Here is a 15,244-nt window from a genome sequence, read left to right as displayed (position 1 = left end):
AAGGTCAAAGGTCAAGGTCACCTCCAAATTTTTAAATTTTTCATTTTTTTTCTTCTTTTAAGCCATTCTTGGTTTCTTTTTGATGAAATATAATTTTAAAGAGATAAATATTAAATGAAATTGAAATTCAAAGAAGGTGGAAAGACCTCTTATTGTTCTGTGAACAATAAGTCTCCTAGTTAGGTCTTTCCACCTTTCTGTGGAAAGACCTATTGATTTCCTTCTGTTTCTTTTTTTCCTTTTTATTATTATTATTTTTCCGCCGTGTGATTTTTTGTTTCAAGATTTATCGAAAAGATTTTAAGTTCATAAGAATGTACTCCGTAAAAGATTTTCGCAGTTGACCCTGCGTATATGAACTATGACCCCTTTCGGAGTTATTACCCCTTTCGCAAAAAAGCTTGTTATCGCTACTCCTCTGAAACCGTAAACCATAGAGGTATGAAACCTTCACCAATGTCTTCGACTACTTGAGAGGACCTTTCAATCTATTCATTGCGAAAGGATCCGAAGACCCCTTCCATGAGTTATTGCCCCTGAAACTTTTTAAATTTTACAAATAATTAAAAAATTTTAAAACGACAAGTCGTAGAGACATGGAACCAACTGCATAAGATTCATTGACCTTTGACCTTCAAATTCATGTAAAGGTCAAAGGTCAAGGTCATTCCAAAACTGAGAAATTAAGCTCTTTTCATATCTCCTTTGTCTTTTAACATATATTTAATGTCTATGCATTATTGATATGTACTCTTAAAACTATTTCAAAGGTTTCATTCTTGTCCCCTAACATTAATCCCTTTAAAAGTTATTGCCCCTTGTGCGAAAAACCTTGTTATCGCTACTCCTCTGAAACCGTAAACCGTAGAGGTATGAAACCTTCACCAATGTCTTCGACTAATTAAGGGGACTCTTCAATCTATTCATTGCGAAAGCATTCGCTGACCCCTTCAATGAGTTATTGCCCCTGAAACTTTTTGAATTTTACTTTTAATTAAAAATTATCAAAACGACAAGTCGTAGAGACATGGGACTAACTGCATAAGATTCATTGACCATTGACCTTTAAATTCATGTAAAGGTCAAAGGTCAAAGTCATTCCAAAACTGAGAAATTGAGCTCATTTTTTATCTTTTTTTTCTCTTAACATATACAAACTGTTTTAGCATCAATAATATGTACTCTTAAAACTATATTAAAGAATCAATTCGTATTTCGTAAGATTGACCCTATTAAAAGTTATTGCCCCTTTCGCAAGAAATGCTTGTTATCGCTACTCCTTCGAAACCGTAAACCGTAGAAATATGAAACCTTCACTAAAGTCTTCGACTAATTGAGAGGACTCTGGAATCTATTCATTGCGAAAGTATTCGGTGACTCCTTCAATGAGTTATTGCCCCTGAAACTTCTTGAATTTTAGAAATTATTAAAAATTTTCAAAAGAAGAAGTGATAGAGACATGGGAACAACTGCATAAGATTCATTGAGCTTTGAGCTTAAAATTCATGTAAAGGTTAAAGGTCAAGGTCATTCCAAAATTGAGAAATTGAGCTCTTTATGTACATCTTTTTTGTCTCTTAACATATACAAACTGGCTTAGCATCATTAATATGTACTCTTAAAACTATTTTAAAGATTCAATTTGTATTCCCTAAGATTGACTCTATTAAAAGTTATCGCCCTTTGTGCGGAAAACCTTGTTATCGCTACTACTGCGAAACCATAAACTGTACAAATATGAAACCTTCACTAAAGTCTTCGACTAGTTGAGAGGATTCTGGAATCTATTCATTGCAAAAGTCTTCGTTGACTTCTTCAATGAGTTATTGCCCCTGAAACTTCTTAAATTTAAGAAATAATTAAAAATTTTCAAAACGAGAAGTGATAGAGACATGGGACCAACTGCATAAGATTTATTTACCTTTGAGGTTAAAATTCATGTAAAGGTTAAAGGTCAAGGTCATTCCAAAATTGAGAAATTAAGCTCTTTTTATATCTTTTTTGTCTCTTAACATAAAGAAACTGTCTTAGCATCATTAATATCTACTCTTCAAACTATTTGAAAGATTCAATTCGTATTCCGTAAGATTGACCCTATTAAAAGTTATCGCCCTTTGTGCGGAAAACCTTGTTATCGCGGTGGAAGGTGGAAAGACCTCTTATTGTTCTGTGAACAATAAGTCTACTAGTTTTTATTATTTTTCCGCCGCATGTTTTTTTGTTTGAAGACTTATCAAAAAGATTAATAGTCCATAAGAATGTACTCCTTAAAAGATTATTGCAGTTCACCCTGCGTAAATGAACCTTGACCCCTTTCGAAGTTATTGCCCCTTTTGCAAGAAATGCTTGTTATCGCTACTCCTCTGAAACCGTAAACCGTAGAGGTATGAAACCTTCACTAGTGTCCTCGACTAATTAAGGGGACTCTTCAATCTATTCATTGCGAAAGCATTCGGTGACCCCTTCAATGAGTTATTGCCCCTGAAACTTTTTGAATTTTACAAATAATTAAAAATTTTCAAAACAAGAAGTCGTAGAGACTTGGGACTAACTGCATAAGATTCATTGACCTTTGACCTAAAAATTCATGCAAAGGTCAAAGGTCAAGGTCATTCCAAAAATGAGAAAATTAGCTCTTTTTGTAACTCTTTTGTCTTTCAACATATATTTAATGTCTATGCATCATTAATATGTACTCTTAAAACTGTTTGCAAGATTTCATTCTTGTCCCCTAAGATTAAACCTTTTAAAAGTTATATCCCCTTGTGCAAAAAACCTTGTTATCGCTACTCCTCTGAAACTGTAAACCCCAGAGACACCAAACCTTCACTAAAGACTTGAGGGTCTTTAGGCCTAACTTCACTGTATAAGTGCAAAAGAATCCGATGACCCCTTATATGAGTTATTGCCCTTTAACTTCTTTATACTTACTATTAAACCTTATATCTTGAAAACTATAAATGGTAGAAGCATGGGGTTAATTGCAATGAGACCATTGACCTTTGACCTTGAAAATTTTTTCAAGGTCAAAGGTCAAGGTCATCAATTTTTTTTTTTTTTTAATTTTCATTTTTTTTTCAAGCCATTTCCCTTAAAATTAAATTAAGAAAGTAAAATATAAAACTATGAGAAATTTAAAACGGTGGAAAGACCTCTTATTGTTCTGTGAACAATAAGTCTCCTAGTTTTATTTATTTTTTTTTTATTTATTTACAAATAATAAAATTAAATAAAAAAATTAACATATTAAACAAAACATCTGTATCTATTTATAAATACACTTTTTATTCTGTTGAAAGCACACTTACCTTACATTTAAGTTTTCAAACTTAGTTAAAGTAAAAAATGATTCCAAAGAATTATAAGATATACTTTTAAAAGATCTTTTCTAAAAAAAAAAAAAATCACATATGATATACACTAATTTATCTACACCCTAAACTGATAATTACCACATTTTGAATCGCTAGAATGTCATCAAAACACACTATCCTCTGTATTATGAAACAATTAAAACAATGCATTGTTTGTAGAAATACTCAAAATTAGTCCCCTTCTCCTGACTGTGTTTATAAAACATTAATTGGGTTGGTCTAGCTTGTACTGGCCATGAAAAATCCATTGTATTAATGAAAATAGAAGACATGCAGACATTTTGTGCATAGCAGATCAAAATGTACATCATGTCTACTTTTTCAAAAAGTTTGTCAATGCATTTATTTTTTCATAAGGTACTTATCAATTAATCAAAATAGCTTATATAATTTATTAAAAGATATTTTAGGCAGGGGTTAATATGCCCCCAAAATTAAATTTCTTCATGCTTCAATAGTTACGCAAAAAAGTGGATATTGTACATAACGCAAAATTTTGTATAAATTTCTATTTTTACCCCCCTCCCCCCCCCCCCGAAAAAAGTAATGGTAATGGTAATGCATTACTTTACTAAAATAATGTAATATAATGCATTACTTGAAGAAAATAGAATAACGGTAACGGTAATTTAATGCCCAAATTGTTGATGTAATGGTAATATAGTGCATTACTTTACAATGTAATTCGCCCCAAGCCTGGTAAATACTGTCAGATAGATATAGGGAGTTTTGCATCATGTTATATGCATAATTATGAAGTACATTAATTATTAAAAAGGGGCGTTGTAAACTCTTCATTCAAATGGGAATGATGAAATATAAACTGGCAAAAAACCACTCCAACATCCCTCCTTTCCACTCCACGATGAAGTTGTCCAAGCCAACATTCACAGAGTGCTGTGATAATGATTTCTTAAGAGAAGCCGTTTCAGCTTAAAGGCCTAGGATAAAGAAAAAAAACAACTTTTTAGTAGGTGTGATGGGAACAAAATCTAGATCGGTGAGTATCTTTTATAATACATAAGGAGCAAAAAAGGAAGATCTACGTATTTCAGTCATACACTTTTTCAAGTTACATGTATAACCTGGGTTTGAACGAGTTTGTACTTAGAAGATATAAAGCGTACATTGCCTCAACTCAAGTTATAACTAAAACAGTAAGAAATTCATGTTTACTTTTTGGGGGGAAAACGATCAATTAAAAAATTAGTACTTGAATACATAGTCATTAATACCTTAACTCTTTCAGAGCATCATTTGAGGGATATTATTTTTACATATTTGTCCATTGAATTGCAAAATGATAAGTATAGATTGTAAGAATAAAAATGGATGGTTTTGAAGGAAAATCCTCGTTCTTAAAATAAGCATCTCTTGTAGCAATGACAAAACATACGAAACAGTTTAAATATTCAGTATCCTATGTTCTAAAAGCATAACAATTTTCTTCTTTAAGTGATATACGATTAGATTGGTTTAGAATCAAGCATGGATAATGGACTAATTTACATTCGTTCGGATCAGGCGTTGGCCCGATTATAAAGAACCCTCACTGCTCAATGGCCCTTAGTGCCGAGTATAGGTCTATATATGGATGTCAACCAATTAACATACAACCAATCAATCATAAATCGGTGGAAGAATGATACAATTCAACTTGGATATGGATCTTTGGTCTAAAACAGACATGCGAATTTAAAATTAGTATGCCATCAAGAACACGGTTTACTATTTTTTTTCTTGTATTTTTTTTACTGTGATAAATAATTGTATAAGGTTAATGAACTTATAGTAAACATTCAACACGACAGTTCAGGTAAAAATTTACTCTTTGTCCTACATTGTCACGAAGTTGCATAATTTGTATACATCATTTCCAACATTTCAAGGTAAGGAAATGGAATAATTTACGATGTAGATTGGAAAAAAATAAAATGAAAGCCCTGGAGTAAAGTACGTATGGGACAGATTCAGCTATGTACATTACTAAAAAACAGTCATATATTTAAACAATAAATTGCTTTCCTTGCTTGTTAGTAAGGTAGTTACTATCGCAGCTGTTGCAAAAAGAAAAAAAACGCGCTTATTTTTTTCTGGCAATGGTTGCGACGTTAAGGTCAAGATCTAGTAAATGAAAGGTGCGTACAGATTTATCAAACTTGAGAAATAAATTCTTTTATTGATGCTTTACAACTTTAGCTTGGTCAAATAAGGTGTTTCGGGGCATAATTTGTAGGTAAACAAGATGAAAAACTGTATTTTAAACTGTCATTTTCAATGAAAAATTAAGAAAACAAGTCATGAATATAGGAGTTTTTTTCGTATTCGGCAAAGGAAATGTATCCAGATTGCCTACAGTCTCTCAGAAAACGGTAATTAGTTAGCCTCTTCTTTAAATCAATATCAAAATTAATATAGGTATCCGGTTTACTTTTCGTATGATTTCAAATTGAATGACATAAAAAAATACCATATTTTCTACATAATTCTGCTATAGCCGTAAAGTACGGGAAAAAGAAAGTTGAAATTGATTATGACGTCATAATGACGTCATAATGGATCTACCACCAAAAAAATTAGTCTCAAGTTATTTACTAGACCTTAATTCCCATTCTAAAAAACAAAGAAAGACACTTTATTGTTTATATTTACATTTGTATGGAAAAAAAAACATTCAAAGTAAAAAAAAATATTGTATTATAAACGTTTATGTCATTGTATGCATAACTGTTGGAACAGCCATGGTTCAAATAATCTTTGCATGTCGTTTATGGACTTATTAACGGCAATGGTCTTCAAAGGCAATAAAGCTAATAATATTCATTGTATGTAAATATTCCGGTATACATATTGTAGATGAAGAGTCTGGAAAGTAGAAATTAAGTTGTCCATTTGCAGTTACGCAGCATCGTTTTTGACAGTGGGGGTCCAGCCAGAGAATTTTTTTACTAACCTGAAAAAGTTGACCAGCCAAGAAAGGGATTATCGCTCTAGATCAAAAATCCTAGTTTGGAGGGGGCAGGGAAGAGGCCAACTTTTTTTAAAAATAAAAACTTCTCTCAGTACCAAATTTTTTGCATACTATTCTACATTGTAGGTGTTCCCCACACCATCCCCTGCTGATACGTAACAGTTACTGCATTTGCATTTATCATACTGTGGAATCTGCTTAGTTGAGAATGTAGAGGATATTAATATTTTATCTGTATAAATGCTTATGAATCAAACAGATAAACTGTCAAAGCAAATGATTACATTTTTTTCTGAAGCCTTTAACTACATGCAGATTTACTTTACATTATGGATGAAAATCTGACATATTTTGTTATGAATTCGAACATGAAAACTGATTAAATACGGGTAGATATATATAGGGAGTATATACGGGTAGATATGAATAGGGAGTATATACGGGTAGATATATATAGGGAGTATATACGGGTAGATATATATAGGGAGTATATAGTATTTCTGTATATCACACTGTATATGTGATATACACATGTATATAATAATGTAGTTGTACACTAATTAATCTATACTGTAGGGGCGACGTAAAATGTTAATTCAAATGGGAATAATGAAATATAAACTGAAAACAATACTCCAACAACCCTCTATTCCACTCCACAATGAACTTGCCCAAGCCAACATTCACAGGAAACTATGATAATGATTCTTTTTTTAGAGAAGCCGTTTCAGGTCACCTGTATAAAAGACTAGGATAATCAGAAAACAATTTTTGTGTGGTGTAGTGGGAAAACATTCTAGATCGGTGAGTATCTAAATACACAAGTAACAAAAAACGATGATCAATTAACGTATTTCAATGACATACTTTTACTGGTTACATGTTATAACATATGGGTTGGAACTACTTTTCACTTTAAAAAAATACCTTTTAAGGTTTCGTCAAAGGTCAACTTGTCCAAAAACTAGGTGAGGTATAAAGTTACATTTTTTACAGTTTATAAATATGTTGATTAACAGAAAGAAAGTATCACATGAAAACAAATATTTTTTTGTTTTAAATTTTGAGAAAAAAAGGTGTCAAAAAATGTATAAATCTAAAAAAAATGCACCTGCATGATTTTGTCCTTTTTGGTGAAACCAATCATTGCAGAAATAATGTATGTTTATCAATGAGGGGCAAGTTGGACGGGAATGGTCTCTGAGAAGCTCATATTGAAAGCATGACATGTCTAAAGACATGATCCCTATAATATTCGCCATTTGCATTGTACCTTCGGTTTCAAGTCTTAATATTTGGACAAAATAAACACAGAAAACAACTTACCAGAGGCTATCGAAGTCCAATTAAGATTGATGAACATCTATTTTTTTTCTGCAATGATTGTTTTCAGTAAAGTCAAGTCATTAATTAGGTGTATTTATTAAAGATATATGCATTTTTAATAAAGAATTTTTTCACAAATTTTTTTTTCTAAGCATTTGTTATCAAGTGATACTTTTCTATCTGTTAATCAATAATATATTTATAAACTGTTTTAAATTTATGATTTAAACCACATACTTTTGGAGTTATATTGTAAAAATAAATTTTTGGACATGTTGACCTTTGACGAAACCTTATAGGACTTCGCCAGCTCAGGTTATGTACAGAATAACGGGAGTTGCGATCAAAGTACTATATACAGGGGCATTTTCGCCCCTTTCGTCCTACGAAATTTAGGCCAATTTAAAACGGGCGAATTCACAGAATACAATATAATTTCTTAAACAGAACGATGATATGGTGAATTTAAAAAGTGGCAAAATTGTTTGCAATTGTGAATGAACGAAAACAACATGAAGCGAAAATAACCCTGTACAGTATCTCTCAGAATATGTATGAAAAAGGTACTATAAAATTCTTTTAATGATTTTTCTATTGGCATTTAGTACTAGTAAACTCTGATTCAGGTGGGTGTAATTTTCAATCTCTATTCTAAAATCTTAAAAAACTTTATTCAAGGGATTTTATTTATTTATGTTTGGGCATTTAGTTGCGGATTGATAAGCAATTTTACAGATTGCAGGAATAAATATTGGTGGTTTTTGAAGGAAAAACTTCGCATTCTTTAATAATCATTCGTTACACAGTAATGAAAAGCATGCATAGACCGTTAGAAAAAGTCCAGTATCTATATCCTAAAAGCATCACAACTTCCTTCATTACAGATATACATGTATGCAGTCAGATTGGTTTAGGGACAGGCATGGAGAGTGGACTAAGTTACATTCGTTCAGATAAGGCCTCCTCAGCACCTTACACAACAGTACCAAAACTCTTACAAAAATGGGCGTCTCTGAAACCAGACCAAGAAGCTTTCGTGTTCTACAACCAAGACCTAATACGGAGATCGATTACATATGACAGGCTTTATAAGGATTCTGTTAAACTGGCGAAAGGACTTGTACGTAAAGGCATTGGGAGCGAGGATATCGTGGGAGTCGGAGGAAACAATACTCCAGAATGGCTGGTGAGCACTTTTGCTGTACAACTAGCAGGTGCCCGTCCAATTCATTTCCCCTTCTTGGACAAGGCGGGAAAAGGAATTAAGGATTTGTTGAATAGTGTTGGAGGTTGTTCGATGTTGATTTTTGACCCAGGACATGAGGATAGCCACTGGAAAATAATCCAGAACCTTGCTACAGTTGATCCAGAAACAGGCTCTGTTAGAAAGTCTGATGTAGCTTCTCTTAAATGGGTAGTACTGGAAAGTCCCTTGGCTACGTCGCAAAAAGTTCTGACAATCTCTGATCTTTTTTGCGATGAGGAAATTAAACTACCTACAATAGATCCCGAAGACATTGGAGCTATTTTAACGACATCGGGTAGCACGGGGCGTCCAAAACCAGTAGAATATAGCCATTATTACATTATGCAAAATGGAAAAAGAATGGCCAAAGGTGGGGATGTGGATAGTTTAATAGAAAAAGGGAAATCATTTCTATATTTTAACGACCGACCATTTTTTTGGTCCGGGGGATATCCATGGAGTGCAATCATATATGGAGGAACACGCATTACTCTTTCGACTACACTGGCATTTCCGTCAATTTCCGACATGATCAATTTTTCATCCAAGATCATAGAGCGAGAAAAACCAAACGCAGGCTTATTTATGGTTCCTTTTCTGCTAGAAATCATTTCGAGGGAATAGTTTCCGTGAAATTCCATTCAGTCATTATCTCAGGCCAACTTGTACCAGAAAAATGTTTAGATGGAATTGGAAAATTTTATGACGTCGTTTGTAACCTTTATGGAACCACAGAGAACGGAATATTGGCAACAGAATTTCATCGTTCGTCTTCTCTTTCATTCGGGATGGTTCCGACTGATGGAATGGAAATTAAAGTCGTAGATGCTGATAACAAGATGCTTCCCCTCGGAGAGAATGGTGAAATACTTGGCCGTATGTGCCCTTCGTTCAGGGGGTACTTAAAGAATGAAGAGCAAACCAAGAAAGTACTCACCCAGTCTGGGTGGTATAAAACAGATGATTTTGGTCACATTACTAAAGATGGTCGATTGAAAATACTTGGAAGAGTGTCGGACATGATGTTGATTGCAGGATCTAATGTCTTACCATCTGCCATCGAATCTATCATAAGGAAACACCCAGGGGTACAGGATGTTGTCGTTTTCCCAATTAAAGATGTGAAGCATGCAGACGATATTCCTTGTGCTGCCATTGTTAGGAAGGACGGAGTGAAGTTTAACGAAGAAAGCCTGCGTGAGTTTGTCCTCAAAGACTTAAACATCGACAACGAGGCTGTTTTTCTCGAAAATTTATTTGTTCCCAAATACATTGTTTTTCATAACACGGATCTGCCAAAAACACCAAATGGAAAGACGGACAGAAAAAAAACTCGCGATTTGTCCATTCCTTTGATCAAACAAATTTGAAAATCACTGTATGATCACCAGAATCACAGCTTCGAATTCCCAAGGGGTTTTTTTTTGTAAGGGTTGAGTACTTGTAGCTTATTCTCATGAACTACTGCCAATCTTGCCATTTGCAAAAAGCATGCAGGGAATAAAAAGTTATAGATCTATATACCGGTATGAGTACCTAACAAATGCCCCTGCCCAAGGACCTAAGTATGTCCCTGTTGTTTTTCTGATAAATTAGATGTTTATTACATACTAATTATTAGTTAACCTGGCTTTATTGGGGTGGGCTAAAATTGCCTATTAAAGAGAACACGATAAATGCAACACTATAATATGTGGATTCAAATTTGGTCATATCAGTTTTGAGCTTTTATGATCACATTCTGTCTGTCCGTTCGTATAGCTGTCCATCCGTCTGTAAACTTTTCACATTTTCGACTTCTTCTCAAGAACCATTGGGTCAATTTTAACCAAACTTGGTACAAAGCATCCTTGGGAAAAGGGGAGTTTAAATTGTTAAAATGAGGGTTCAAGTCCCGTCATAGAGAGAAATAATAATAAAAAAAAAAAGACAAAATTAGGGTGGGGTCTTAAAAAATCTTCTTCTCATGAACTACTATGCCAGAAAAGTTGAAACTTTAAAGATTAAACTTTGAAAGTTTAGAGAACAATAAGGGCTGGGGGATATAGGTGAGTGTTGTGGTCCACGGACCTTTTCTTGTATTATTTGCCTAATAAGCTATGTTCTTAAAGGTAGATTCAAAGAATATATTTTTCTACATACAGTAACCTAGATTGTTTTTTTAAATATTGTATCATACATATAGCTTATATAGAAAATAACTACATGTAATAAGTTTGTAAAGATGACATTGCAATTGTTATTTTATTATCAAATAATGGCAACTATACATTGATATGCATTGATACACATATTATTATTTTTATTCACCCATTTCATTGATTGAATGTACATGTTCAATTTATGTCAAGGTAGGCTGCAATGATTTGTTACGAATATTCATGTCAATGTTTGACGATATACTCAGTATTTTTACTCAGAGGATTTTAAGTGTTCATGTCTTTAAAAATCGTTCAAAGAAACAAGGAGCTACAATAATTTAGTCTAAATTGTAAACATATCAGTTGTGATTTTTTGCTTGAATAAATCCCTTACTCAAGATTCACTGTTACATATTTTTCTCAGCAGCACGCTTGAGCTGAAAGTCTTAGTGAGCTTTTTTGATTACATCTTCATTAGACTATGTTTGCCTGTCTCTCTGTAAACTTTTTAAGAACACTTTTTAACATCTTTCTAGAAACATTGGGCTAATTTCAAGCAAACAGCATCCTTGGGGGAAGAGAATTGATGTTGGTTCAGTCGGAGGGTCATGCCCTCTATCAATGATTTGTGAAAATAAATGGCATAATTTGAAAATTTTTTCCAAGAATCACAACATCACATCAGTAAATATTAGGATACATTTCGTATATAATGGAATCGTCTGCAGGTCTATATATAATATTTTACTTACATAATCTTATACTTAAATCTTGTAATCCAGTGTTATCAGAGTCAACACTGTGCGTAAACAAGAAATTTTAGATTTACTTAGGACAAATAATATGCACGTACCTCCAAACTATTATTCTTTCAATAGTTGATGTATTATGATTTTAAAATTGTACGTGTTATCGATAACAAGTGTTATCGGAGTCAACACTGTGCGTAAACAAGAAATTTTAGATTTATACTTGGGACAAATAATATGCACATGCACGTACCGCCAAACTATCATTCTTTCAATAGTTGATGTATTATGATTTTTAAAAAATTGTACATTTGATAGACTACAAAAATATTTAGTTCCATAAATTCCTGACAGCGTTCCACGAAATTACTAGAAAAAATAGAGCCAATCAATTGATCATCTTTTCATCTTCATGACATTGAAAAATCTGACAGTTATTCCTTATATTTACATGCTTTGATTCCGCCAATCCACGTGCTCCAAGCCCTGCTTCTGTCTAGCCGTTTGTACTGCCCTGGACGTGATTTTTTTTGGGGGGGGGGGGGCGCCAATACATTGATGGGGAAATAAAGTACATTTACAATTTGTAATTTTATTTCGGACAAAGACATTGGAAGTGTAAATATTTGCATGTAAGTGTTTGTTTTGGTGCTTAAATCAAATGCCTACTGTTTATAAACCTATATGTAGCCTTTACTTGTGGCAAAGTTTCACCCTTCAAACCACTTCACATTTTTGAATGGATAGTATTACATGTAATAGATTAACCGTTGGTCTTTTGTCTCCAAGAATCACATCAGTAAATATTAGGATACATCTTGTATACAATGCTATCTCCATGTGCATGTAGCTCAGTTGATATAGCACCTGCATAGCTATACAGGGGTATTACACTGTAGGTTCAATACCTGGTCCATAATTTTAAACATCAAACTTTCTTGCATCCTTTTCTCAACCATTGACTTTTTTGTAATGTTCTAATAATTTGCATGAAAGGCGTGAAATTCCCATTTTTATGAAAGCTTGATATTAGAATTTCTTCTAATGATTGATAAATAGGTGTATAAAATATAGCACTTCTACATATATACAATTGAGCTCAAGACTGTATTAGTTTCTCCAACTTAAATTATGGAAAAGGAAGCAAACTTTATATCAGTTGCATATACACACTTCCTGAAAAGAGTAATCAGATATTGAGTTACGTTAATGTCAAATGCCAAGAAATGTACTTTTGCTGTGAATGAAAATTTCTACAAATCTGCACATGAATGTTTTTGATTTAATATGACTAGTATTCTTTCCCAACTATTGTACACATCTAATGTGTTTTCGAACACATTTCAATGAGTCCTTTTAATGTCTTGTAAGTTTTCGTTAGCAAATTATAGGACAATGTCCAATGTAACAAATAACAGTCAGTATCACTAAATAAACATAATTTATTGCACATAGAGTCTTTAAAAATCATTTTTTAAAATGAAAAATTGAAATTGCTATTCCAACATGACTAGTACGAAACATTAAAATGTGAATACAAAGTTTAAATATTGAAAATAATGTCATGAATATTATAACAGTAATAATTAAATCAGTTCCTCAAAAACACCCATAAACTTGATTCTCAATGTAGGTTCCCAAGCACTAATCCATGAATTCAACAAAACGTCGCTACAACAGGAAGGTGGTCAGAGGCAGCTTTTTGTCTTAAAAAAAGAAGATAATCTGAACAATAAAATATTTGCTTTAATTGTTGATAAAGGAATTAATGTTGCAGCTGTTGCCTGTTGCAGAAAAAATATATAACCAGCGTAAGCAAGTTAATTTTTTCCATGCTGCAATAGCTACACATTAATTCCCATATTACAAACAATGATAGACATCTTTTAATTCATATTTATATACCTGTTTAAATAATCATATAAAGTAGGATTAAGTACATTAAATATTATATTATTTAAATGTATATTATTGTGTGTTTGATTGATGGAACAGCCGCTGCTTGCGTAATCTATACAGGTGGTTTGCATAATTGTGTTTACTGATTGATTAACAACCATGGTTTTTATAAGAATTAAAGGAGATAATTTTATTTGATATAGATATATATAACAATTAACAATTTCACAGTACAACATGACATGTATAGTAAACCTAAAAAAATATTTTTTCAATATTTTTAAAACAATTATATACATATAAATATATATTTTATTTAATTGACACATACCCTTTTCCTGAGTGTTGACCAATCTCTATATCTCTGATTTGAAAATCATTATCAAGATTCCATCCAAAAATGTAATCAATCTACAATTTAAAATATATACCCAGATATTTATTGCCTATAAATAAAATCTTTCTTATGAGACGTACAGTGATTTGTTATCATAGCTGAAATGTAAAATGTCAGATTAGAGTAAATGAAATTCTTTAACTTTAAGTTATATTTATAAATGATTTATACAGTGTGAAGAGAGTTTATTGATCAACTTAACTTGGGAATTGTCCCGAAGAACTGAAGAATTGCCTCACCTATAATAATGAAATACCCTGGTTGTTCTGGTATCCCCCCTCAACCCCCTGTTTAGGAAGATACCCCAGACCCCTTTCTACATTTTTTTTATGTTCTCTAAGCTATATCAAGTTAGAAAGAACTCTTGCTAAAGTATACAAAACATCAAGCAATCGCTTAACAACGAGGGTTTCATTCATATATATTACGATCTGGATAAACAATCCATACTCTTTTCTTCAGTTTTCCTTCAGCAATGTTAAAGGTGAAGCCGTGTGACTTAGGATAAACATAGGGACACACATCCACCAAACAAGATGTCTTCTCTCCTTTCAGTGACACTTCACCTCTTAGAAATCTTAAAGATAATTAGAGTAAAATGTCTGATTTGTATTTATTAAGGGATCACTATCTAGTTAGTATAGTATGCCAGGGCATGAAGGATAGTGGGAAACATGGGATAATTTGCATAACATGCAAACTCCGTTATCCATAAATTATCCCATGTTTCCTACTATGATATCGTCAAAGTCTCTGGCATACTCTACTAACTAGACAGAGATTCCTTATATTTCCATTTCATTGTGAAATAAAATTGTAGATTTGGACTTTAAAAATGTTGACATAGATTTAAATTACATGAGGAGTCCCATGCCAATTTCAACAGTCCTTGCCCACTGACATCAAACACAAAGGCCACTGCACAAGATTTCATGCATATTTGGCCTCCTTAGCGTCAGACATAGACAGAAGCGTACGAGATTTGCATGCATATTAGGCCTCTCTAGCTCCTGACCTATCAACCTTTCTAATTTATATTACAGTAGAATTATCAAGAAATCAACTCCGCTTACTTTCATAGACCTTAATTATCACAGAGAAAATAAATTTAGAAATGGAAATATTTAGTTATAAATAAAAC

The 15,244-nt window shown here is 32.7% G+C and overlaps 1 protein-coding gene and 1 long non-coding RNA gene across 2 annotated transcripts; one reads left to right on the top strand and one right to left on the bottom strand.

The window, feature by feature from the left end:
* Window positions 1-7,901: 7,901 nt before the first annotated feature.
* LOC134242989 (putative acyl-CoA synthetase YngI) lies at window positions 7,902-10,287 on the top strand. Its single transcript, XM_062725197.1, has 2 exons — window positions 7,902-9,538; window positions 9,571-10,287. Exons 1-2 carry the CDS (start codon window positions 8,480-8,482, stop codon window positions 10,285-10,287), a joined length of 1,776 nt encoding a protein of 591 aa, XP_062581181.1. The 5' UTR covers window positions 7,902-8,479.
* Window positions 10,288-13,229: 2,942 nt separating this feature from the next.
* On the bottom strand, window positions 13,230-14,687 carry LOC134242988 (uncharacterized). The gene is made up of 3 exons (XR_009986954.1): window positions 14,554-14,687; window positions 14,038-14,117; window positions 13,230-13,513 (listed from the first exon to the last, which is right to left on the bottom strand). It is a non-coding gene; the product is annotated as an uncharacterized LOC134242988 (long non-coding RNA).
* Between the last annotated feature and the right edge of the window lie 557 nt (window positions 14,688-15,244).

The sequence above is a fragment of the Saccostrea cucullata genome, unplaced genomic scaffold (genome assembly GCF_032062105.1).
Source record: "Saccostrea cucullata isolate Sc308-1 unplaced genomic scaffold, CSIRO_AGI_Scuc_v1 ctg2535, whole genome shotgun sequence".
In the NCBI taxonomy this organism is placed as follows: Eukaryota; Metazoa; Mollusca; class Bivalvia; order Ostreida; family Ostreidae; genus Saccostrea; species Saccostrea cuccullata.
Note: the sequence above shows the minus strand (reverse complement) of the source record. Positions and strands in the feature narration are given on the sequence as shown.